This window comes from Rhinopithecus roxellana, chromosome 1 (assembly GCF_007565055.1).
Source record: "Rhinopithecus roxellana isolate Shanxi Qingling chromosome 1, ASM756505v1, whole genome shotgun sequence".
Lineage (NCBI taxonomy): Eukaryota > Metazoa > Chordata > Mammalia > Primates > Cercopithecidae > Rhinopithecus > Rhinopithecus roxellana.
In genome coordinates, this window is record NC_044549.1 from 117,232,463 (window position 1) to 117,258,282 (window position 25,820).

The 25,820-nt window shown below is 37.8% G+C and overlaps 1 protein-coding gene and 1 non-coding gene across 3 annotated transcripts in view; both read left to right on the top strand.

Annotated features, from left to right (window-relative positions):
- The window catches only part of SLC2A2 (solute carrier family 2 member 2), a 37,429-nt gene extending 17,773 nt beyond the window's left edge, over nt 1-19,656 (top strand). The window contains exons 5-11 of one of the 2 annotated variants that reach the window (XM_010361268.2): nt 1,964-2,079; nt 3,053-3,215; nt 3,701-3,888; nt 6,440-6,544; nt 10,574-10,675; nt 17,579-17,782; nt 17,871-19,656. In XM_010361268.2, coding sequence (XP_010359570.1) covers nt 1,964-2,079; nt 3,053-3,215; nt 3,701-3,888; nt 6,440-6,544; nt 10,574-10,675; nt 17,579-17,782; nt 17,871-18,071 — 1,079 coding nt within the window. In that variant the 3' untranslated portion in view covers nt 18,072-19,656. The remainder of the gene's footprint in view (nt 1-1,963; nt 2,080-3,052; nt 3,216-3,700; nt 3,889-6,439; nt 6,545-10,573; nt 10,676-17,578; nt 17,783-17,870) is intronic. The other variant, XM_010361953.2, reaches the window with a different exon arrangement.
- A 1,307-nt stretch (nt 19,657-20,963) lies between these two features.
- LOC115892268 lies at nt 20,964-21,127 on the top strand. The gene has a single exon (XR_004052169.1). It is a non-coding gene; the product is annotated as a U1 spliceosomal RNA (small nuclear RNA).
- The last annotated feature ends 4,693 nt before the right edge of the window (nt 21,128-25,820 follow it).

The window sequence follows — 25,820 nt, forward strand, 5'->3', positions numbered from 1 at the left end:
TAAAATACCAAGTTAACAGCCTAATTAAATCTCTTTTTATTATTTTCAATGTTAATACACATAACTGAAGGTCAGTGTAGCTTTATCAAGGTAAAGAGTCAACCCCAAATGTGGAAAGAGCTTTGGATTCAGAGCAAATAAATTCTGGCACTGTCTCCGCTTGGCCTTAAACACTAAATCTGAGCCTCAGTTTCTTCTCCCATAAAATGCAGATAATAACACTATGAATGAAGTCCCAATTATGATTCTTCTTTCTTTTCTCTCCATTTAAAAAAAATACAGTGTGAAAAAATTATAAAATATTTTTGGTAACATTGAAAATAAATGTTATAAATACATTGTAAAACAACCTATAACTAGCATAGTCAATCAACTTGTACTCCCCAACCATCTTCTAATATTATGTTTGGCCCTATTCTGAGCATTAAAGTTCCTAAAAATTATAGGAAATATAATTTGACTTCAAGTTCATGTGACTTCAGATCTGTGAGCTTATCTACATTATTCTGTTTTTCAGGTATAGTATTAGGTATTACAGAAAGATAGTACAACTTAGAATAGAGGCAAATAAATGATTTTTTTTTTATTTAAGATCAACAGGCTACGCATTAAAAGTCACCTGTAAAATTCAGCTGAAATATAGATGCCATATCACACATATAAATGTTCATTTGAGATATTAAGAACAACTTGAAGCATTAAAAAATGTATTTTGAAAACAATTGTCAAAGCATCTTTTAAACAAAGATCATCCATTTCAATTTGATAGGCAGGTAGTTTCTAAGAAGAAGCTTCTGCAAATCCTATTTTTAAATATTTAAGAAAATGCCAAACATTTAATTCAGCCTTGCCTATCGATAGTCTCTGAACTTTTTTTTTTTTTTTTTTTTGAGACGGAGTCTTGCTCTGTCGCCCAGGCTGGAGTGCAGTGCAGTGGCCGGATCTCAGCTCACTGCAAGCTCCGCCTCCTGGGTTTACGCCATTCTCCTGCCTCAGCCTCCCAAGTAGCTGGGACTATAGGCGCCCGCCACCTCGCCCGGCTAGATTTTTATATTTTTTAGTAGAGACGGGGTTTCACCGTGTTAGCCAGGATGGTCTTAATCTCCTGACCTCGTGATCCGCCCGTCTCGGCCTCCCAAAGTGCTGGGATTACAGGCTTGAGCCACCACGCCCAGCCAGTCTCTGAACTTTTTATGCAATCAGCAAATGGCTGGACATTCCATTTCCAGCACAACTGATTACATGTGCATTTAAGAAAGCTTCAGAAGGCAGAATGACCTAGTGCTTTCAAATGCTCTGTATTCATTTAAGTACCAAAAGTCTTTCTTCAAATAAAATTTTTTCTGAAGCCTAATATTTGAATAGAATAAAGGAGCTGAATTTCTCTGGTTTCTAACTGGGGAAGAGTCCTTAAGATCCTTAATCTCTTCTACCTCTCTGCACCTCCCCTTCCCCTTCATCACCAACCCCTCTACATTGTGGAAATTCAGATAGGGCATATTGTTCTCACACTAATGCTCTGTTGCTTGTGATCTTTGGCAAGCTGTTTCTCACATCTATCAAGAGGCTGGAGGAGATATGTTCTGATTTCCTTCAATCTCATGAGCCCTGATTAAGAGTATTATTAAAACATTCTTCAATTTCTTTTCTGAAGACAACCTAAGGCATTTATGATGTAAATTAAAAATTAACATGAATTTTAATTAAATAAAATCATGTAATGAAGAACTGCCAAATACATGACTAACCATTTCTTTCTATTCATATTTCCAACTACAACTGCATTTGGGGTCATATCAAATATCTCTTGCACAAACTATGCTATACCTAGGAACAAGGGTTCATCCATCCAGTGAACTCAGGGAGGGGCTTTTATTCAAGATATATACTGTACTTAAGCCAAATTGTTGTTATTGAGACAGTCCTGCTTGCACTTTAACATTTATGTTCATGTTTCATGCAGGGCTAATTTCAGGCCTGGTGCCTATGTATATTGGTGAAATTGCTCCAACCACTCTCAGGGGCGCACTTGGCACTTTTCATCAGCTGGCCATTGTCACGGGCATTCTTATTAGTCAGGTAAAAACTCCCCATCCTTACCCCCTACTGCACCTATCTACTTCATCCTCTACGGTACCACTACTACTATTGCATCCCCTACTGTACTTCCTCCACTTCATCCATCTTCTCCCTCCCTGACTGTCCACTCTCACTATAGACCAGCACAGAAAGAGAAGCCAATTCTACCAGTGGTAGCGGAGGTGGTGTAGAGACATAGACTTTTTCATTCAAAGGTAAATTATTATCACTCCTCAGTTTTCCTCTTGGAATTGTTGGTGGGATAGTACTGAAGGTGACCTGGCAAACCAGGTCTTAACTTCAGAACTATTCTAGAGTTAAACTATTCCATTTAGATTTCAAGAAATAGAAAACTTCAAGGATTGGATTGCCTGGGTTGCCTTTGTTTTAAACATCTTACTTGGGAATCTAATATGTAAGTCATTGCCACAGGAGCTCCTGTTCAGTTGAGTCTATCCTTCCCTTCTACCCTATGGTGTCAGAGGGAGTCTGGGACCCCACGCCTACGACAATCCAGAGGGTAGTCTATAAACTATTGCCATAGGAATCACCAAGATAGTTCTCATCACAGTAATTGTTCTATCTATGGAATCCCTATTTAAGTTCTGCGTAACATAAGAAGGAAATACCAAGCAAAGGTCCGAAGTCATGGCTGATTTTAGCACAATCAGATTCTATCTGGTTGCCTGGAGAATACACCTACGTGTTGCTTTAGATATCAAGTATGTATTTTTGTCTAAGCTTGGTTGATTCTCATCCTGACTGTCCAACTGGAGTTGATGAAAACGAACCTAGGTTAATTCCTTATATAACAAATAGTTCCTAATTTAGTTAAAGTGAGACACGATAGTTAATAGTTTCCAAAGTTGTTAGAGACTACTATTAAATAGTCAAAGTACTTTTTCAACAAATTGGTGTAAACAGTAGATCCAAAGTATTATGTAGTTGATATGCTTCCTCCTTGCATTTTCAGATTGTTGGTCTTGAATTTATCTTGGGCAATTATGATCTGTGGCACATCCTGCTTGGCCTGTCTGGTGTGCGAGCCATCCTTCAGTCTCTGCTACTCTTTTTCTGTCCAGAAAGTCCCAGGTACCTTTACATCAAGTTAGATGAGGAAGTCAAAGCAAAGCAAAGTAAGTCTGCGGATGGTTTTTCTTTCTTCCTACTGTTTGAGCGTTATCAGCTAATGTAAAACAGTGTATTATACAATGTAAAACAGTGCCTTCCACATGAAGTTGGTGATTAAATGTAAGAAGAATGTGCAAAATTGCTTTTGTATGACTGGCGCATGTCATTTGGCACCCACAGGCATTCAGTTAACCGAAACCAGAAATCCATATACAGGGTATTAGACTCAACCAGAGGTTTCTCAAAGATCCCTCCAGCATTATGCTTCTAACATAATGAGGATCTAGTTGTATTTGTCATAAGATGAAGTCAAATGTTCCGTTTTTCTTTTAAATCAAAGAGCAAGATTTAACAAAGAAAGAATTTCCAACACCCATGCTATTAAGTAATAGAACGGGGCATGCAGAAAGGTAGCTCTTTCATTAACATAAAAATAAATTTCTTTTTGTTTTGACTTGAGTTGTTTCAACCTGATCATTTCCCGGCATAGGCTTGAAAAGACTCAGAGGATATGATGATGTCACCAAAGATATTAATGAAATGAGAAAAGAAAGAGAAGAAGCATCAAGTGAGCAGAAAGTCTCTATAATTCAGCTCTTCACCAATTCCAGCTACCGACAGCCTATTCTAGTGGCACTGATGCTGCACATGGCTCAGCAATTTTCTGGAATCAATGGGGTAAGTTTAAGAACACCCACTAACTCTTAAGAGCACAGTGAATTAAAACAGGGAAGACAAGTTTAAATAGCTAAAAGTTATTTTAAGGTATTGGCATCATGGGTCTTGCTACAACAAACATACATTGGGCATTAATTTTCATTTTGCTTCAAAAGTTTTCTAAAATTACTTAACAATTTTTTTAAATGTCAACAGTCAATGGTACTGTATATCTATTAAGGTGAAGGCAAAAAGCAAAAATCTTAATACATCCAAAGAGAGAAAGGGAGAATAACTATACAACCCTCCCCCAAAAAACTGCAAGGAGCTTCTACAGTTGAGTATTGAATTTAGGATTTCTGATAGCCCAAGCCAAACGGAATCCATGGTTCCCTTCATCTATTTAAATGAAGTATACCAGATAGCCAGGTGCAAAGAGCAGTTTCCTGCCATCCAAGAAACTTTTACTCCATTTGAGGAGATAGCACACAAAATAAATAATACAGCAAACTGGCATGCTATTGGTGACTAAGGGTAGTAGACAATACATGATTGAAAAACATACTGAGCATTAAACTAGCTAGCTTTTAGGTCTTACATTGAAACCCCTGCATCATGCAGACTAAGATGGTTCTACTGGCAATTAACTACTAGAGGAAAAAATTAAGCATTTATCAAGAAACTAGATAAAAAACAAAACAAACAAAAAACACTTCTCCCCTTTTGTTGCTGTTAAAAATGTAAATTGGACATTTGCTGTAGTGAGCCAATGCCAAATCCACATGGGACACTTTGTGGGTGACTGAGATATGGGCAAACACCTGGGGGAGGCAAAGGAAGTAATTCCCATCCATTGAAACAAAATGAGACCTGAACCTCACTCCACAAACTCAACTGTGGTCTCTGTCCTCCTTTAAGAGGTCCTTGATGTTTATTTTTATTAATAGTCTGTATAACTTTGAGGCTCAGAGACCAAAATCATATCTCCTATCTCAGTTCTGTCTGTATATTCAATGGCACAAAATTTAATTTCTCTGAACCTTACTGTTTCAGCTTCCATCCCAGTGCCTGACTTAAAGAGGAATCCAGGAAATGTTGAACCTGAGGCTGTTGGGCAGCCTAAAAATGGTGGGATAGTGTGAAGTGTGCTGTAGGCCTCTATGCACTGAACACAGTTGGCACCGTCCTCTACCTCAGTCCTGTCTGCGGGAAGAGGTACCAGCAACAGGACATGTTAGGTGGGGAAGGAATGACAAAGGATAATGGATAACAGAATGACCTAAAAGACATAAATATATAAACATAACTAAATTTTAAAAGGCTATTAGAAAAGTTGTGAACAAAATTTCTCCACGTCTACTGAGACTAGTGAAATTTTCTGGATTAAATGCAATAGCAACTAGATCTCTTATACATGCTGGTGAGACTGTAAAATTGTCATAACTTCTTTCAAAAACTATTTGGCAATATCTATCAAAGTTGAGTATATGCCTATACCATGGTCCAGCAATTCTACTCCTAGTTATAAACGCATACATATTCCACCACAAGGATTGTACTAGAATGTTCCTAGCAGCACTATTCATAATCACTATTCATAATCAATAGCTAAAAGACATTTAAAAATGTTGACATCATGTGTCTTGCTACAACAAACATATATTGAGTAAGCATTAACTTTCGTTTTGCTTCAAAAGTTTTCTAAACTAAATGTCTATTTAATATTAAGGTGAAGGCAAAAGGCAAAAATCACAATAAATACAAGGAGGGAAAAAGAATAATCATACCTGAATCCCCTGTCCACCCCCCCCCAAAAAAAAACTAAATTGCAAGTGGCTTCTAGAGTTGAGTATTGAATTTAGGATTTCTGATAGCCTAATGAATAGTAAATTATTCATTTAGGAATGGCAGCTACCTAAACACTCATCAATAGAATAGTAGTAAATCATGGTATATTAATACAATAAAATACTACATAGTAATGATCATGAACTGTCTACAATGTACAATAAGGATGATTCTCACAAAGGTAATGTTGAATAAAAGAAGCCAGGCACAAAATGATACATATTATGTGGTTCCATTCACATCAAGTACAAAAGTAGGCAAAATTTATCTATGATGTCAGGAGTTGGAAGAGTGGTTTCCTTGAGATAAATGATAAAGGGAGATTTAAGATGCTTCCGGAGGGGTGGAATTATTATCTCTTGATCTGGATGCTAGTTACATAGGTGTGTTCAGTTTGTGAAAATTAATTAAGCTGCATATTTATGTGTACTTTTCTATGTATATTATACTTTAATAAAATGTTTCAATTCATTTACAAAAATAAAGAAAATGCAGTAGCAGAATTCTCAGCTAAATATAAGGAGGACATTTAAGCAATCAGAAGCTTTAAACACTAAAGGAAGACTGAGGGTTCTCTTCCTTGGAAGGAGAAAATCTGTAGGAAGTTCTAGGGAGCATGGCGCCATAGAAACAACTAAAAATACACAATCTAAAATATTTCTTGCTGTAAAGACATCAGTACCAGACTTCTTAAGATTAAGGCTAAACTGTTTTTACTTTGCAGATTTTTTACTACTCAACCAGCATTTTTCAGACGGCTGGTATCAGCAAACCTGTTTATGCAACCATTGGAGTTGGTGCTGTAAACATGGTTTTCACTGCTGTCTCTGTAAGTCAATGCCCTAGATAAATACTCCGCTTGTTCCTTAGTCCAGAAATTGCGTGTGTGTGGCGGGGGGAGCTTGGGCTCTAAAAGCAATCAATGACATTGTACACATGCTCTAAGTGTGTAAACCCAAGTGAGTCATGAGAAGAGTCCTGTTTGAATAAGCCAACCACTGCAGTGAGATTAGACATAACTGAGAGGGTGAATCACTGGTTCTCTGCACTGCTGGGATGCCATTTAGTCACTCATTTGTGAATTTGTAACTCACTTGGGGGCACAGAGAACTTCCTCCTTGTGCAGATTCCTAGGTTCCTTCTTTTCTCTGTACATAAACCCCTTGGGAGTAGCTGACAGTTTGTCATTTCTCTTGATATTGGATGGTCTACTTAGGTTCCTCTTTTTACATAGTTCAAATTCTTTTTTTACCACGTGTCTTGGGGGAAACATATAAAAATAAACAAACAAGGCCCTCTCTAGCAGACATTTAACCCTTTAAGCAAAGTTAAGCAGACTCAGTAAATGGTATTAAGTCATTGGGCAGAGAGCTTCCAAGTAGTTCACAAAGTTCTGGCTTCTGGTGATGCATGAGAGTATGTGTGATATTATGAGGGAAGTGACAATGTAACTAGAAATGTTATTGCTTTCTTCCAGCAACAACAAAAGGTCATATACTCTTCTTAAAACCAAATAACTTTCTATAAGAAGTGATGGTTCTTATATATTGAGAATATATAGCAAATGATGGTTTCTATATATTAAGAATATATAGGAAGTGATGGTTCTTATATATTAAGAATACACAGGAAGTGATGGTTCTTATATATTAATATATAAGATATATATGTCTATATATATATTCTTATGTAAGAATATATGATATATTCTTAATATATAAGAACCTGACAAGAATATCTAACATAATAATCTAAGAAGTAAACAAGCAACGACAAAGACAAAAACTCCCCAATATAATTCACTGTAGAATGAGAGTCACTGAGCTTATTTTTATCTTTGTTTAACAAGATAAAAATAGCAAAAAGTTTATTCTTTTCAATTTTGATCACAATACTATACTCAATATAATTTAGTCACTTGTTTTTCATTCTCCGCACATGAACTCTTAACTATTACCTAAGGGTGATCAATAAATTACAGCCTGGCTACCCAGATCAAAAGGCAGGTTTGTCTAGACCACATTAAACAGTGCTGGACCTTGGAAAGAGCAGAAAAAACAGATAATAATGAAATGCCAATGGTTCTGTAGACATACCGTTAGAGATAAGGCCTGTTCAAACCAAAAGGTCACTGTAAATCAATCAAGACCTGTTTCTGAAGTGCAATCCAAGGGACTATTCACCCTTTCGTCTCCTGGAATATTTTTTACAAATTATTCAACATATTTTTTATAATAGATTATTATTAAAACATTTTGTGTATAATAGGATTTTCTATGTAAAGCATCAAATTGTCAAGATTGGGTAGCCTAAATTCTGAAAAAAATCTAAAGGGGAAACTTCTGTAAAGTTTCATTTTTGCACCCTGCTCCCAACCCCACTCATGTGGGAGGAGTTGTTTAAGACAGTGTCCTAATTATTTTGAATATACCTTTTTAGAGTTCATCCTTTGATTCTGTGAAAGGTTTTGAACAGGGTAGTGACATAATCTTTAAAAATCACTCCTAATCATTAATTAAGCCTCCAGCACTACAGATCACATTTAAAATTTTTAACTATATTAATTTTTGAAATGTTCTAAAGTTCATAAAGTATAAAAAGGATAGTACCTCAGTCATCCAATTTCTCTCCCCAAAGTTAACCAATGTTACCAAATTGTGTGTGTACTTTCAAATAAAAATACGCAAATAGAAATATGCGCCGAATATGTCAATGTTTCACCAAACTGGAAGAACATAAATTTGTTTTTGGGAAGAGAGACTTTCCCAACTCCACACTAATTGTGTTCCACATCCTATATTTTCTTCCACACTAACGGGAGGGTAGAAGAGGGCCTGTAATCTTGACAGAAAAAAAAGCAGAAAGAAAAATGGAGGGATCTAGAAGGCAGGATGACACTGAGAGAGAAGCGGTGACTACCAAATTGCAACTAAGCACCCAGGATTTGTGTGAGGCACTGCGGCAAAGATGAGGGTTCTGATTGGGCAGATATCTCCAGCCACTGACCATGTCTCCCCTTGTCACACTCATCCTGAGTGCACACCAGGCCTCAGGGACAGAGGCCAACTCAATTTTCAAGACGTGCAGTTTTAGAGTTTATAGTAAAGGAGCTTATTCACAAAGAAATGCTTCTATTTTCTTGGTAGCTTGACATGGTGGCACCAAGTCAGTTTTTTTTTTTTTTTTTTTTTTTTGAGACGGAGTCTCGCTCTGTCACCCAGGCTGGAGTGCTGTGGCCGGATCTCAGCTCACTGCAAGCTCCGCCTCCCGGGTTCACGCCATTCTCCTGCCTCAGCCTCCCAAGTAGCTGGGACTACAGGCGCCGCCACCTCGCCCAGCTAGTTTTTTGTAGTTTTTATTAGAGACGGGGTTTCACCGTGTTAGCCAGGATGGTCTCGATCTCCTGACCTCATGATCCGCCCGACTCGGCCTCCCAAAGTGCTGGGATTACAGGCTTGAGCCACCGCGCCCGGCCCACCAAGTCAGTTTTGAACATCGTAATAAAAGAGTTAAAACATAAAGAGATATTTTATGAACTTGAGAAAAATCTGTTTTTTTCCAACTTCCGTCTCGATAATTAAATATGTGCTCTTTGCTTATCAGCCTATCTGAAGTGATTTAAAACTCTGATATGAGTGTGCCTCTGAGAAACGGACTTTCACTGTAGGTGAAATGTTTCTAAGATATCTTCAGAACCACAGCTCACTATATTAAAGACATTGGATTGTTATTGATTTACTGATAGGCTGATGAGCCAGCCAATTTGCTCACCAGGCGCCAAAGTGAGAAATTATCACAGGAAGTTTTGTGGGGGGTGAGAGGGAGAGTGACTCACCAGCCTTGGTAATATTCCAAGGATCAGGCAAGAGTATAACAAACTCTAGTCTTGGCTAATTGTAAATCTTAACCATTAATGCAAAGGTCCACAAAACTAAAGGAATCAATGACGTATCTCCTCAGTTAAGATAAGAAGGCATTTTTTTTTTTTTTTTTTTTTTTATACTTTAAGTTCTAGGGTACATGTGCATAACGTGCAGGTTTGTTAACCCTTTGCTTTGCGGGCGCCTGTAGTCCCAGCTACTGGGGAGGCTGAGGCAGGAGAATGGCGTGAACCCGGGAGGCGGAGCTTGCAGTGAGCTGAGATCCGGCCACTGCACTCCAGCCCGGGCTACAGAGCGAGACTCCGTCTCAAAAAAAAAAAAAAAAAAAACGTTCTAACTTTTAAGATGAATAGTTCACTCCCGGCAAAAGATACAATTAAGCACACACACAAAAATGCAGGCCTATTTTGGTACAATTATCAAATTCCATATGTTGCCAGTGAGTGGTCACAATAGGACTTTATTAAGCAGTGAGAAAATTGGACGAGACTAGTTGACACCTGAACAGCTGTACTGTTTCCAGTATCAGTAGTGGACAGACCCTTGTAATTATAACTTAGGATAATTATCAGACAACAAGTTAATGTCACGTTTAAATGTGGAACTTTCACATTTTAAATGTACAGGACATCGATTGGGAGAGACCCCAGCTGTACAGTCTCTGAATATTGTACCCAAAGTGATAATCCCGGAGTAGTGGTAACACTATGTTTCTATCTCTATAATGGCCTATTCAAACCAATGTGACTAAATTAAGCAGATATTTGATCATTACCCGCTGTCCACTGAGACTAGCTCTGCCACCTGGGGCAGTCACTTCACACCTCGATCTCACTCCTGTAAAATGGAAGGGTGGAATTGCCTCCTATCTGTTATATAAATTAAAATGACCTCTTTGGCAGTAAAAATGATTTAAGTAAACAGTCAATATTTTGTGACTTATAAAACTGAGATAATCTTCTTTAAAACTGTCCTAGGTATTCCTTGTGGAGAAGGCAGGGCGACGTTCTCTCTTTCTAATTGGAATGAGTGGGATGTTTGTTTGTGCCATCTTCATGTCAGTGGGACTTGTGCTGCTGGTAAGTTTGGTGCCTACACTGAGGTTTTTCATTAACATATGATGGTACCTGGCACCTCTGTGGTCCAGGTAAAAGTGCTTTGTATTCAAAAATATTTGAGACTGACTTACGAAATAAAGCCAGAGCAACAGCATAAAATCAAAGAAGATACATAAAAAAAAGATGAACTAGTTTCTTGGGTTTAAGGCTGAATATCAGCATGTAAATTCTGGTTGACATCCAGGGAGGCCATGTACCCATGGTTAGAGCATAGGCTCTGGATTCACCACCAACTGGGTTTTTTGTTTTTTTTTTCTGCTGTCCACTTTGTAATTTCTTTTTTTTTTTTTTTTTTTTTATTATACTTTAAGTTCTAGGGTACATGTGCATAACGTGCAGGTTTGTTACATATATATACTTGTGCCATGTTGGTGTGCTGCACCCATCAACTCGTCAGCACCCATCAATTCATCATTTATATCAGGTATAACTCCCAATGCAATCCCTCCCCCCTCCCCCCTCCCCATGATAGGTCCCAGTGTGTGATGTTCCCTTCCCGAGTCCAAGTGATCTCATTGTTCAGTTCCCACCTATGAGTGAGAACATGCGGTGTTTGGTTTTCTGTTCTTGTGATAGTTTGCTAAGAATGATGGTTTCCAGCTGCATCCATGTCCCTACAAAGGACGCAAACTCATCCTTTTTAATGGCTGCATAGTATTCCATGGTGTATATGTGCCACATTTTCTTAATCCAGTCTGTCACAGATGGACATTTGGGTTGATTCCAAGTCTTTGCTATTGTGAATAGTGCCACAATAAACATACGTGTGCATGTGTCTTTGTAGTAGAATAATTTATAATCCTTTGGGTATATACCCAGTAGTGGGATGGCTGGGTCATAGGGTACATCTAGTTCTAGATCCTTGAGGAATTGCCATACTGTTTTCCATAATGGTTGAACTAGTTTACAATCCCACCAACAGTGTAAAAGTGTTCCTATTTCTCCACATCCTCTCCAACAACTGTTGTTTCCTGATTTTTTAATGATTGCCATTCTAACTGGTGTGAGATGGTATCTCATTGTGGTTTTGATTTGCATTTCTCTGATGGCAAGTGATGATGAGGATTTTTTCATGTGTCTGTTGGCTGTATGAATGTCTTCTTTTGAGAAATATCTGTTAATATTCTTTCCCCACTTTTTGATGGGGTTGTTTGTTTCTTTCTTGTATATTTGTTTGAGTTCTTTGTAGATTCTGGATATTAGCCCTTTGTCAGATGAGTAGATTGCAAAAATTTTCTCCCATTCTGTAGGTTGCCTGTTCACTCTGACGGTAGTTTCTTTTGCTGTGCAGAAGCTCTTTAGTTTAATTAGATCCCATTTGTCAATTTTGGCTTTTGCTGCCATTGCTTTTGGTGTTTTAGACATGAAGTCCTTGCCCATGCCTATGTCCTGAATGGTACTACCTAGATTTTCTTCTAGGGTTTTTATGGCATTAGGTCTAACATTTAAGTCTCTAATCCACTTGAATTAATCTTCATATAAGGAGTAAGGAAAGGATCCAGTTTCAGCTTTCTACTTACGGCTAGCCAATTTTCCCAGCACCATTTATTAAATAGGGAATCCTTTCCCCATTTCTTGTTTCTCTCAGGTTTGTCAAAGATCACATAATTGTAGATGTGTGGTATTATTTCTGAGGACTCTGTTTTGTTCCATTGGTCTATATCTCTGTTTTGGTACCAGTACCATGCTGTTTTGGTTACTGTAGCCTTGTAGTATAGTTTGAAGTCAGGTAGCGTGACGCCTCCAGCTTTGTCCTTTTGACTTAGGATTGTCTTGGCAATGTGGGCTCTTTTTCAGTTCCATATGAACTTTAAAGCAGTTTTTCCAATTCTGTGAAGAAACTCATTGGTAGCTTGATGGGGATGGCATTGAATCTATAAATAACCTTGGGGAGTATGGCCATTTTCACGATATTGATTCTTCCTATCCATGAGCATGGTATGTTCTTCCATTTGTTTGTGTCCTCTTTGATTTCACTGAGCAGTGGTTTGTAGTTCTCCTTGAAGAGGTCCTTGACATCCCTTGTAAGTTGGATTCCTAGGTATTTTATTCTCTGTGAAGCAATTGTGAATGGAAGTTCATTCATGATTTGGCTCTCTGTTTGTCTGTTACTGGTATATAAGAATGCTTGTGATTTTTGCACATTAATTGTGTATCCTGAGACTTTGCTGAAGTTGCTTATCAGCTTAAGGAGATTTTGGGCCAAGACAGTGGGGTTTTCTAAATATACAATCATGTCATCTGCAAACAGGGACAATTTGACTTCTTCTTTTCCTAACTGAATACCCTTGATTTCTTTCTCTTGCCTGATTGCCCTAGCCAGAACTTCCAACACTATGTTGAATAAGAGTGGTGAGAGAGGGCATCCCTGTCTTGTGCCAGTTTTCAAAGGGAATGCTTCCAGTTTTTGCCCATTCAGTATGGTATTAGCTGTGGGTTTGTCATAAATAGCTCTTATTATTTTGAGGTACGTTCCATCAATACCGAATTTATTGAGCGTTTTTAGCATGAAGGGCTGTTGAATTTTGTCAAAAGCCTTTCCTGCATCTATTGAGATAATCATGTGGTTCTTGTCTTTGATTCGGTTTATATGCTGGATTACGTTTATTGATTTGCGAATGTTGAACCAGCCTTGCATCCCAGGGATGAAGCCCACTTGATCATGGTGGATAAGCTTTTTGATGTGCTGCTGAATCCAGTTTGCCAGTATTTTATTGAGGATTTTTGCATCGATGTTCATCAGGGATATTGGTCTAAAATTCTCTTTTTTTGTTGTGTCTCTGCCAGGCTTTGGTATCAGGATGATGTTGGCCTCATAAAATGAGTTAGGGAGGATTCCCTCTTTTTCTATTGATTGGAATAGTTTCAGAAGGAATGGTACCAGCTCCTCCTTGTACCTCTGGTAGAATTCAGCTGTGAATCCATCTGGTCCTGGACTTTTTTTGGTGGGTAGGCTATTAATTATTGCCTCAATTTCACAGCCTGCTATTGGTCTATTCAGGGATTCAACTTCTTCCTGGTTTAGTCTTGGGAGAGTGTAAGTGTCCAGGAAATTATCCATTTCTTCTAGATTTTCTAGTTGATTTGCGTAGTGGTGTTTATAGTATTCTCTGATGGTAGTTTGCATTTCTGTGGGGTCGGTGGTGATATCCCCTTTATCATTTTTTATTGTGTCTATTTGATTCCTCTCTCTTTTCTTCTTTATTAGTCTTGCTAGTGGTCTGTCAATTTTGTTGATCTTTTCAAGAAACCAACTCCTGGATTCATTGATTTTTTGGAGGGTTTTTTGTGTCTCTATCTCCTTCAGTTCTGCTCTGATCTTAGTTATTTCTTGCCTTCTGCTAGCTTTTGAATGTGTTTGCTCTTGCCTCTCTAGTTCTTTTAATTGTGATGTCAGAGTGTCAATTTTAGATCTTTCCTGCTTTCTCTTGTGGGCATTTAGTGCTATAAATTTCCCTCTACACACTGCTTTAAATGTGTCCCAGAGATTCTGGTATGTTGTATCTTTGTTCTCATTGGTTTCAAAGAACATCTTTATTTCTGCCTTCATTTCGTTATGTACCCAGTAGTCATTCAGGAGCAGGTTGTTCAGTTTCCAGTTGAGCGGTTTTGATTAAGTTTCTTAGTCCTGAGTTCTAGTTTGATTGCACTGTGGTCTGAGAGACAGTTTGTTATAATTTCTGTTCTTTTACATTTGCTGAGGAGTGCTTTACTTCCAATTACGTGGTCAATTTTGGAATAAGTGCGATGTGGTGCTGAGAAGAATGTATATTCTGTTGATTTGGGGTGGAGAGTTCTATAGATGTCTATTAGGTCCGCTTGGTGCAGAGATGCGTTCAATTCCTGGATATCCTTGTTAACTTTCTGTCTTGTTGATCTGTCTAATGTTGACAGTGGAGTGTTGAAGTCTCCCATTATTATTGTATGGGAGTCTAAGTCTCTTTGTAAGTCTCTAAGGACTTGCTTTATGAATCTGGGTGCTCCTGTATTGGGTGCATATATATTTAGGATAGTTAGCTCTTCCTGTTGAATTGATCCCTTTACCATTATGTAATGGCCTTCTTTGTCTCTTTTGATCATTGATGGTTTAAAGTCTGTTTTATCAGAGACTAGGATTGCAACCCCTGCTTTTTTGTGTTCTCCATTTGCTTGGTAGATCTTCCTCCATCCCTTTATTTTGAGCCTATGTATGTCTCTGCATGTGAGATGGGTCTCCTGAATACAGCAGACTGATGGGTCTTGACTCTTTATCCAGTTTGCCAGTCTGTGTCTTTTCATTGGAGCATTTAGTCCATTTACATTTAAGGTTAATATTGTTATGTGTGAACTTGATCCTGCCATTATGATATTAACTGGTTATTTTCCTCGTTAGTTGATGCAGTTTCTTCCTAGCCTCGATGGTCTTTACATTTTGGCATGTTTTTGCAATGGCTGGTACCAGTTGTTCCTTTCCATGTTTAGGGCTTCCTTCAGGGTCTCTTGTAAGGCAGGCCTGGTGGTGACAAAATCTCTAAGCATTTGCTTATCTGTAAAGGATTTTATTTCTCCTTCACTTATGAAACTTAGTTTGGCTGGATATGAAATTCTGGGTTGAAAATTCTTTTCTTTAAGAATGTTGAATATTGGCCCCCACTCTCTTCTGGCTTGTAGAGTTTCTGCCGAGAGATCTGCTGTTAGTCTGATGGGCTTCCCTTTGTGGGTAACCCGACCTTTCTCTCTGGCTGCCCTTAAGATTTTTTCCTTCATTTCAACTTTGGTGAATCTGGCAATTATGTGTCTTGGAGTTGCTCTTCTGGAGGATTATCTTTGTGGTGTTCTCTGTATTTCCTGAATTTGAATGTTGGCCTGCCCTACTAGGTTGGGGAAGTTCTCCTGGATGATATCCTGAAGAGTGTTTTCCAACTTGGTTCCATTTTCCCCCTCACTTTCAGGCACCCCAATCAGACGTAGATTTGGTCTTTTTACATAATCCCATACTTCTTGCAGGCTTTGTTCATTTCTTTTTCTTCTTTTTTCTTTTGGTTTCTCTTCTCGCTTCATTTCATTCATTTGATCCTCAGTCGCTGATACTCTTTCTTCCAGTTGATGGAGTCAGTTACTGAAGCTTGTGCATTTGTCACGTATTTCTCGTGTCATGGTTTTCATCTCTGTCATTTCGTTTATGACCTTCTCTGCATTAATTAGTCTAGCTGTCAATTCTTCCACTCTTTTTTCAAGATTTTTAGTTTCTTTGCACTGGGTACGTAATTCCTCCTTTAGCTCTGAGAAGTTTGATGGACTGAAGCCTTCTTCTCTCATCTCGTCAAAGTCATTCTCTGACCAGCTTTGATCTGTTGGTGGCGATGGACTGCACTCCTTTGCAGGGGGAGATGCGCTCTTATTTTTTGAATTTCCAGCTTTTCTGCCCTGCTTTTTCCCCATCTTTGTGGTTTTATCTGTCTCTGGTCTTTGATGATGGTGACATACTGATGGGGTTTTGGTATAGGTGTCCTTCCTGTTTGATAGTTTTCCTTCTGACAGTCAGGACCCTCAGCTGTAGGTCTGTTGGAGATTGCTTGAGGTCCACTCCAGACCCTGTTTGCCTGGGTATCAGCAGCAGAGGTTGCAGAAGATAGAATATTGCTCAACAGCGAGTGTACCTGTCTGATTCTTACTTTGGAAGCTTCCTCTCAGGGGTGTACTCCACCCCGTGATGTGTGGGGTGTCAGACTGCCCCTAGTGGGGGATGTCTCCCAGTTAGGCTACTCAGGGGTCAGGGACCCACTTGAGCAGGCAGTCTGTCCGTTCTCAGATCTCAACCTCCGTGTTGGGAGATCCACTGCTCTCTTCAAATCTGTCAGACAGAGATGTTTGCATCTGCAGAGGTTCTGCTGCCTTTGTGTTGTTGTTGTTTTTTTTAGCTGTGCCCTGTCCCCAGAGGTGGAGTCTACAGAGACAGGCAGGTTTCCTTGAGCTGCTGTGAGCTCCACCCAGTTCGAGCTTCCCAGCGGCTTTGTTTACCTACTTAAGCCTCAGCAATGGCGGGCACCCCTCCCCCAGCCTCGCTGCTGCCTTGCGGTTAGATCGCAGACTGCTGTGTTAGCAATGAGGGAGGCTCCGTGGCCGTGGGACCCTCCCGGCCAGGTGTGGGATATATTCTCCTGGTGTGCCCGTTTGCTTAAAGCGCAATATTGGGGTGGGAGTTACCCGATTTTCCAGGTGTTGTGTGTCTCAGTTCCCCTGGCTAGGAAAAGGGATTCCCTTCCCCCTTGCGCTTCCCAGGTGAGGTGATGCCTCACCCTGCTTCAGCTCTCGCTGGTCGGGCTGCAGCAACTGACCAGCACCGATTGTCCGGCACTCCCTAGTGAGATGACCCCAGTACCTCAGTTGAAAATGCAGAAATCACCGGTCTTCTGTGTCGCTCGCGCTGGGAGTTGGAGACTGGAGCTGTTCCTATTCGGCCATCTTGCTCCGACCCCGCCGCAACTGGGTTTTAATGCGACTCTGCACATGGCTTCCTGTGTGACTTTGGGCATGTACCTGAACTTCTGCCCTCCTGGCATTCTCATCTACTACTTTACAGGAAGCTATACATCTTGTCTGGAAACCTTGTATGAGTAGGAGCAAAGGTCACTGGATCCTTGTCCTGCCTCTTTCACAGGAAAATCCTAATCCAGAGGATTTCCTTATAAGAAATCTAAGTCTAAAAGGTTAAGCATGATTCAGACTAGAACAATTTCTCTCAGACTAGAATAACTTAGACTTGCTTGAACAAAATACATTAGAAAAAGATGTATGCCTGCCTCTGAACTCAGAGGCTACTTAGCTAAAGGAAAAAGCAGCTAATGATCTCAGTCCCACTATTGTTTTCGTTTTTTTCCTCAGAATAAGTTCTCTTGGATGAGTTATGTGAGCATGATAGCCATCTTCCTCTTTGTCAGCTTCTTTGAAATTGGGCCAGGCCCTATCCCCTGGTTCATGGTGGCTGAGTTTTTCAGTCAAGGACCACGTCCTGCTGCTTTAGCAATAGCTGCATTCAGCAACTGGACCTGCAATTTCATTGTAGCTCTGTGTTTCCAGTACATTGCGGTAAGCAGCCTGATATTTACAGATTTACTGAACAGAAGAGAGGGTCAAACAACTGCTAACTGGAAGTCTGTGTTTGCTTTCTATCCAGGACTTCTGTGGACCTTACGTGTTTTTCCTCTTTGCTGGAGTGCTCCTGGCCTTTACCCTGTTTACATTTTTTAAAGTTCCAGAAACCAAAGGAAAGTCTTTTGAGGAAATTGCTGCAGAATTCCAAAAGAAGAGTGGCTCAGCCCACAGGCCAAAAGCTGCCGTAGAAATGAAATTCCTAGGAGCTACGGAGACTGTGTGAAAAAAAAAAAAAAAAAAAAAAAAAAAAAAAAAAAAAAAAACCCTGCTTCTTGACATGAAAAGAAACAGTAAGGGAACCGTCTGTTTTTAAATGATGATTCCTTGAGCATTTTATGTACACGTCTTTAAGTATTGTTTTATTTTTATGTGCTCTCGTCAGAAATGTCATCAAATATTACCAAAAAAGTATTTTTTTAAGTTAGAGAATATATTTTTGATGGTAATATAATTAAGTAAACCAAAAAGGCTGGTTTATTTTGTTACACTAAAGGGCAGGTGGTTCTAACATTTTTAGCTCTGTTCTTTATAACAAGGTTCTTCTAAAATTGAAGAGGTTTCAACATATCATGTTATTTTTTTAACACATAACTAGAAACCTGAGGATGCAACTAATATTTATATATTTGAATATCATTAAATTGGAATTTTCTTACCCATAGATCTTATATTAAAGGAGATATGGCTAGTGGCAATAAGTTCCATGTTAAAATAGACAACCCTTCCATTTATCTCACTCAGCTTTTTTCTTGAGTGCTAGAATTTGTATTTTGTTTAATATTTTACCTTTGTTCTGTATTTTCATTTGGAATGGATTACAGAGTATATTAAAATATGTCTATAGAGAAAAACTTTCATTTCTGGTAGGCTTATCAAAATATTTCAGCACTCATAAAAGAAAACCATTTTAGTTCCTTTATTTAATGGACAAATCTTTTGCAAGATGTAACGCTAAAAGGATTTCACCTGATCATATAGCCTGGGCCATCAGTTAACATTAACATCTATTATAAAACCATGTTGATTCCCTTCTGGTACAATCCTTTGAGTTATAGTTGGTTTTACTTTTTAATTGAGCACAGCCTGGTTTTCACATACACTCAAACAATCATGAGTCAGACATTTGGTATATTACCTCAAACTCCTAATAAGTTTGATCAAATCTAATGTAAGAAAATTTGAAGTAAAGGATTGATCGGTTTGTTAAAAATATTTTCTGAATTATTATGTCTCAAAATAAGTTGAAAAGGTAGGGTTGGAGGATTCCTCAGTGTGGGCTTCTGAAACTTCATACATGTTCAGCTTCAGACTTTATAAAAATCCCTGTTTAATTTTCCTGGAAAGACTAACTGTTTTATGGTATGATCCTAACATAAAATAATCGTCTCCTTTGACATTTCCTTCTTTGTCTTAGGTGTATACAGATTCTAGTCAAACTATTCTATGGCCATTACTAACATGCATTGTACACTATCAATCTGCCTTTACCTACATAGGCACATTGGAAATACACAGATGATTAAAGAGACTTTAGCTTACAGTCAATTTTACAATTACGGAAATACAGTTCTGATGGGTCCCAAAAGCTTAGCAGGGAGCTAACATATCTCTAGGCTGTTTTCTCCACCAACTGGAGCACTGATCAATCCTTCTTATGTTTGCTTTAATGTGTACTGAAGAAAAGCACTTTTTAAAAAGTACTCTTTTAAGAGTGAAATAATTAAAAACTCTGAACATTTGCCTTGTTTCCTAAAGTTGTTCACATATATGTAATTTAGCAGTCCAAACAACAAGAAATTGTTTCTTTTCAGTGTGATTTGTTTTTCTTTTGGGCCAATTTGGGATAAACTATTTTCACTTGGGATTTCAGGATACAGTCAAAATGAGCTTAAATAACTTGGGACATCTTTGTGCTAAACTGTGAACTCTGGACAAATATATAGGGTCTCTAAATAGGGCAGGAGCAGGAAAATGGCTCCTGGTTGGCTCTTGTATGCTTCTTCAGGATGCCAATGGCCTTTGGGAAGCCCAGTGTTAACAATGATAAAGGAGCTTAACACTTTTATAGGCGATATATGTGATTTAATCAAATCACTATTCCTGATCTCATTTACTAACAGAATAAAGTGGTAAACATTTAAATTAAAAATTCCAAAGATCACTTTTAAGTGCTTATTCACTGTTTTGGCCCACAAACATCAGAAATTCAGACCCTGAAGTTTTCTGCCTCAGAGAAATTTAAGTATCTTATATTGTTCCCCCTTCTACAACTTTTTCCTTGCAGAGATACATATGAGTTGAAAAGAAACATTAAAGGGAAACAAGAAGCTGATAAAGCTTTATAGGAGGACCAAATAACTAGCTTACTATAATAAAAAGTTATAGGTCTTCAATGGTATACATCATAATAAAAAATAAAATTGACACTACTTAATTAGATTTAATCCCTGGGAAATTAGATGTGAATTTGAACACCTAACTTTCCAGGTACTCTCTCATTTTTGTGGAAGTGTTTGTATACTCTAATGTCTTTATAAATGTGATTTTTCTCTTAGCTTGTTTGAAGTATGAGAATTAGAGTTTTTGGTCTGGCATTCACCTGCTACATCTAGGATTGCCCACTGTCATGACTCCCAGGAAAAGGTCCTATCTTAGCTTCCTCCTCCCTACTTTCCTCTACATGGTCAGCACTGTAATGCAACTAAGATGTAGTAAGGCATTGCTCCCTCCCCCTACACTTCAAGGAGTTCACAGTCTAATGGGGAAATCAGGAAGGCCAGAGTATTAACATCTCCGTTTGTGTCTTTTGCCTTCCATGAACCTGGGTTTCGAGCCCTCTCTTGTAAAATGGGCACAGTAATATTACCTACCTCAGAGAGCTGTGAGGATTAAACATGAAGTGCTAAGCATAGTGCCTGCTACAAAGAGAGTACTCAATAAATGCTACCTAGAACTAGTATTCATAGCAATACTGTTAGGATAAAGAATTATCATATGTGAGATAGTTCCAAATTTTTTTTTTTAAATAAAGGAGTTTTATAAGTTCAAGATAATATTTTCTTGCTTCAAAGAAACAATCTCACAACCTTGAGGGAATGGGAAGAATCAGGAGAGACTGCTTACCTGGCAGGGGAGCTTTCACAATCACAAAGCTGGGTTTCCCAGGGCAAGGCTCATCCACTACACTCCGGATGTGCTGACCCCTGCCATTTCCCCAAATATGGGAAACCCAACTGCATAGTTTGTAGTAGTGGGGGACTGTGTTCATGCTCTCCCCTGAAAAACAACAACAACAGAAAATCAGAAGAGATACTAGGCTATCTAATTCCTAAATCCAAACCTGATATTTCTTAAGTAAGATTATAAGAGTTTTTATTGTATTTTTTGAATTTGCTTTTGCATAAGTTATGTTATTTTTACAGGATCCACATGTACTATTATTTCTTAGAATAATACTAACTATAAAACAAAATTCTGTATATCACATTTAAATGTAATGTAATAGAATTATAATCACAAGACAAGACCAAACTTTGTTGATAATCCTCATTAATTGCCCAAGAGGTATATACATGTAAGCCAGCATACATGCATAAACTACTTCTTACTGCTAGCTTAATTGTTCCATATGTAGTAAATACAGCAGTTCAGCAATATCTTGTGCTGAGCTGACCCTGTAGAGTCCTAAGCAGAGGTGATGAGTCAAGTGTAAATACATATATATGGTTTTTTTTTTCATGGCAATTATGTATTAGTGACCTGGGGAGAAAAGGTTTATCGACAACCACTCTGATCCATCTGCTGCTATTTTTACTGCTAATTTGGTGCATGATCATGAAAAGAAACTACTTTGAGTAAAAGTATATATATACAATAGTTTGATATCAATAAATACATTTCTGAATGCTTAGTGTTGCTTCATTTATATAGAAAAAAACACACTTCAAAAACTGATATTGGTTTATTATGTATACTCATTTCCTTCCGACAGTACTTTCCCATTCTCATTTTAGAAATAAAATGTGAATGACTTTTTAAGGCCAAATTTTATTCCCATCTGGCAGTTGTTTTAATTATAAGTAGTAGAAAAACTAACCTGAAGATTAAATAAAACAGTAGAAGAGAAATGAATGACTCCATTTGATGTAAATAATTTAATTCAGCAAATATTTAGTTGAGTTCCTTTTATGAACAAGATACTTTTTTAAAGTTCTGTGACACATACAAAGCTTAGAAAACATAGTCCCTACCCTCAGTCACTTGCATTCTCATAAAAGAGCTAAGATTTGAAAACAACTAGTTAGAGTACTATAAGGAGTGTCGTAAGAGTACAGAAAGTACACATAAGTGGTTTTCAAATTTTTAAGTTGACACCTTAAATTTTTTGTCAAATATTTGAAAATCTGCAAAAGATGCAATTTTTCAGAATATAGTATATATTGGCATTTTTTAAAATTACTGTGCTGTTTATTTATTCAACTGAATTTAAAAACTATAGTAATTTGTTACTATCTGCCATCAAAAACAAAGATATTATGTATAAGCTTTTCATATATATATATATACACACACACACACACACACACACACACACGCATATGCCTCCAGCTACAAAGGACATGATTTTTTTTGGCTGCATAGTATTCCATGGTGTATATATATATCACACTTTCTTTATCCAGTCAGCTATTGATGGACACTTTGATTCTATGATTTTGCTGTTGTGAATAGGGCTGCATTAAACATACAAGCTCATGTGTCTTTTAGACATAATATTTTTTTTTCCTTTTGGTAGATGCCTAGTAGTGGGATTGCTGGGTTGAATGGTAGTTCCATTTTTAATTCTTTGAAGATTCTCCATACTGTTTTATTAATACGTAGATGTACTAATTTACATTCCCACCAACCGTGTATAAGCATTCCCTTTTCTCTGTGTCCACGCCAACATATGTTGTTTTTTGACTTCATAGTAGCCATTCTGACTGAAGTGAGATGGTATTTCATTGTAGTTTTAATTTGCATTTCTCTGATGATTAGAGATTTTGAGAATTTTTCATATGTATGTTGGCCACTTGTATGTCTTCTTTCGAGGACATGTCTGTTCATGTCCTTTGCCCACTTTTTAATGGATTGTTTTTTCTTGCTGTTTGTGTTCCTTGTAGACTCTGGATATCAGTCCTTTGACAGATCCATAGTTTGCAAGTATTTTCTCCCATTTTGCAAGTTGTCTGTTGACTCTATTGCTTATTATTTTGTTGTGCAGAGCTTTTTAGTTTAATTAAGCCTCATTTATCTATTTTTGTTTTTGTTGCATTTGCTTTTGAGGTCTTAGTCATAAATACATCGCCTAGCCCAGTGTCCAGAAGAGTTTTTCCTAGGTTTTCTTCTAGGGCTTTTATAGTTTCAGGTATTACATTTAGGCCTTTAATCCATTTTGAGTTAATTTTTATAAATAGTAAGAGTAAGGGGTCCCATTTCATTCTCCTGCATATGGCTAGCCTATTTTCCCAGCACCATTTATTGAATAGGGTATCCTTTTCCCATTGTTTATATTTGTTGAAGATAAGTTGGTTGCAGGCACGTGGATTTATTTCTGCATTCTCTATTTTGTTCCACTGATCTATGTATCTATTTTTGTGCCAGTACCATGCTTCTTTAGTTACTATAAGCTTGCAGTATAGTTTGAAGTCAGATAATGTGATGCCTCTGACTTTGTTCTTCTTGCTTAGCATTGCTTTGACTATTCAGGCTATTTTCTGGTTCCATATAAACTTCAGGATTGTTTTTTCTACATCTGTGAAGAATGACATTATTAATTCTATAGGAATTGTGTTGAATATGTATATTGCTTTGGCAACTTGATCATTTTAATGATATTGATTCTTCCAATCCATGAGCAAGAGATGTTTTTCCATTTGTTTGTGTTATCTACTATTTTTTTATCAGTGTTTTGTATATTTCTCCTTGTAGAGGTCTTTCACCTCCTTGGTTAAATGTATAATCCTAGTTACTTTCTGTGTGTACATGACTATTGTAAATGGGATGGAGTTCTTCATTTGGCTCTCAGCTTGAGCATCGTTGGTGTATAGATATGCAGCTGATTTTTGTATATTAATACTATGTCCTGAAACTTTACTGAATTGTTTATAAGGTTTAGCAGTCTTTTGAAGGAATCTTCAGGGTTTTCTAGGTATAAAATTATGTCATCAGCAAACAGAGATAATTTGACTTCCTCTTTTCCAATTTGGGTGCCTTTTATTTTTTCTCTTGCCTGACTTTTCTGGCTACGACTTCCAGTACTATGTTGAATAGAAGTGGTAAGAGTGGACATTCTTGTCTTGTTCCAGTTCTTATGGGAAATGCTTTCAACTCTTCCCATTCAGTATGATGTTGACTGTGAGTTTGTCATATATGGCTCTTATTATTTTGAAGTATGTTCCTTCAATGCCTAGAGTCTTGAGGGTTTTTATCACAAAGGGATGTTGGATTTTGCTGAATGCTTTTCCTGCATCTATTGTTATGATCATATGGTTTACGTTTTTGTTTTCATTTTGTTTTTATCATCCATTCTTCATATTCAATTTTGGGGTTTTTTTAATTTTTATTTTTAATTTTGCTTATGTGGTTAATCATATTTATTGATTTGCATATGTTGAATCATCCTTGCATTCCACGAAATAAAACCTACTTGATCATGATGAATTATCTTTTTGATGTACTCTTGGATTTGGTTTGCTAGTATTCTGTTAAGGATCTTTGCATTTATGTTCATCAGGGCTATTGGTCTGCAGTTTTTTGTTGTTCTTGTGTCCCTGCCTGATTTTGGTATCAGGGATACTGATTTTGTAAAACGAGTTATGGAGAAATCCCTCTTTCTCAATTTTTTGGAATAGTTTCAGTAAGATTAGTATCAGCTCTTCTTTGTATACCTGGTAAAATTTGGCTGTGAATCTGTCTCGTCCTGGGCTTTTTTTGTTGGAAGATTTTTATTATTGTGTCAATTTTATTAACTGTTATTGGTCTGATCCAGATTTCTGTATCTTTCTCATTCAGTCTTGGGAGGTTGTATGTTTCCAGGAATTTATCCATTCCCTCTAGGTTTTCTAGTTTGTGTGCATAGAGGTACTTATAGTAACCTTTGATGATCTTTTATATTTCTTTGGTATCATAGTGTTACTTGTATCATTTATGAGTGTGCTTATTTGGTTTTGTTTTTTGAGACAGGGTCTTGCTCTGTTGCCCAGCTGGAGTGCAGTGGCACAATCACAGCTCACTGCAGCCTCAGCCTTCTTGGCACAAGCAATTCTCCCACCTTACTCTCCCAAGTAGTTAGGACCACAGGTGTGCACCACTGCACCCAAGTAATTTTTTAAAAGTTCTTTTGGGAAGACAGGATCCCACTATATTGCCAGGCTGGTCTTGAACTTCTGGGCTCAAGCTATCTTCCCACCTCAGCCTCCCAAAGTGCTGGATCACAGGTGTGGGCCACCATGCCCAGCCTGTGCTTATTTGAATATTCTTTTTTCGTGGTTAAAGTAGCTAGCAGTCTATCAATTTTGTTTATCCCTTCAAAAAACCAACTTTTTGTTTTGTTGATCCTTTATGTCATTGTTGTTGAGTTTTGTTTTGTGTTTTTTTGTCTCAGTCTCATTTAGTTCCACTCTGATCTTTGTTACTTGTTTTCTTCTGCTAGCTTTGGGGGGTTTTTTTGTTTGTTTGTTTTGTTTTCCTATTTTTTTCCAAGTGTCTTACTTTTTCTTCTTCTCCCTCAGGAATTGTTTTCCTGATTTCTTTGTGTGGGTTTTCATCTTTCTCTTGGATCTCACTGAACTTTCTTACAATCCAAATATTAAATTCTCTATCTGTCATTTCAAAGTTTTCATTTGGGTTAGAATCCATTGCTAGAGAGCTAGTGTGGTCCTTGGGGGATGTCACAATATTCTGTTTCTTCATAGTGCTGAAGTTCTTGTAC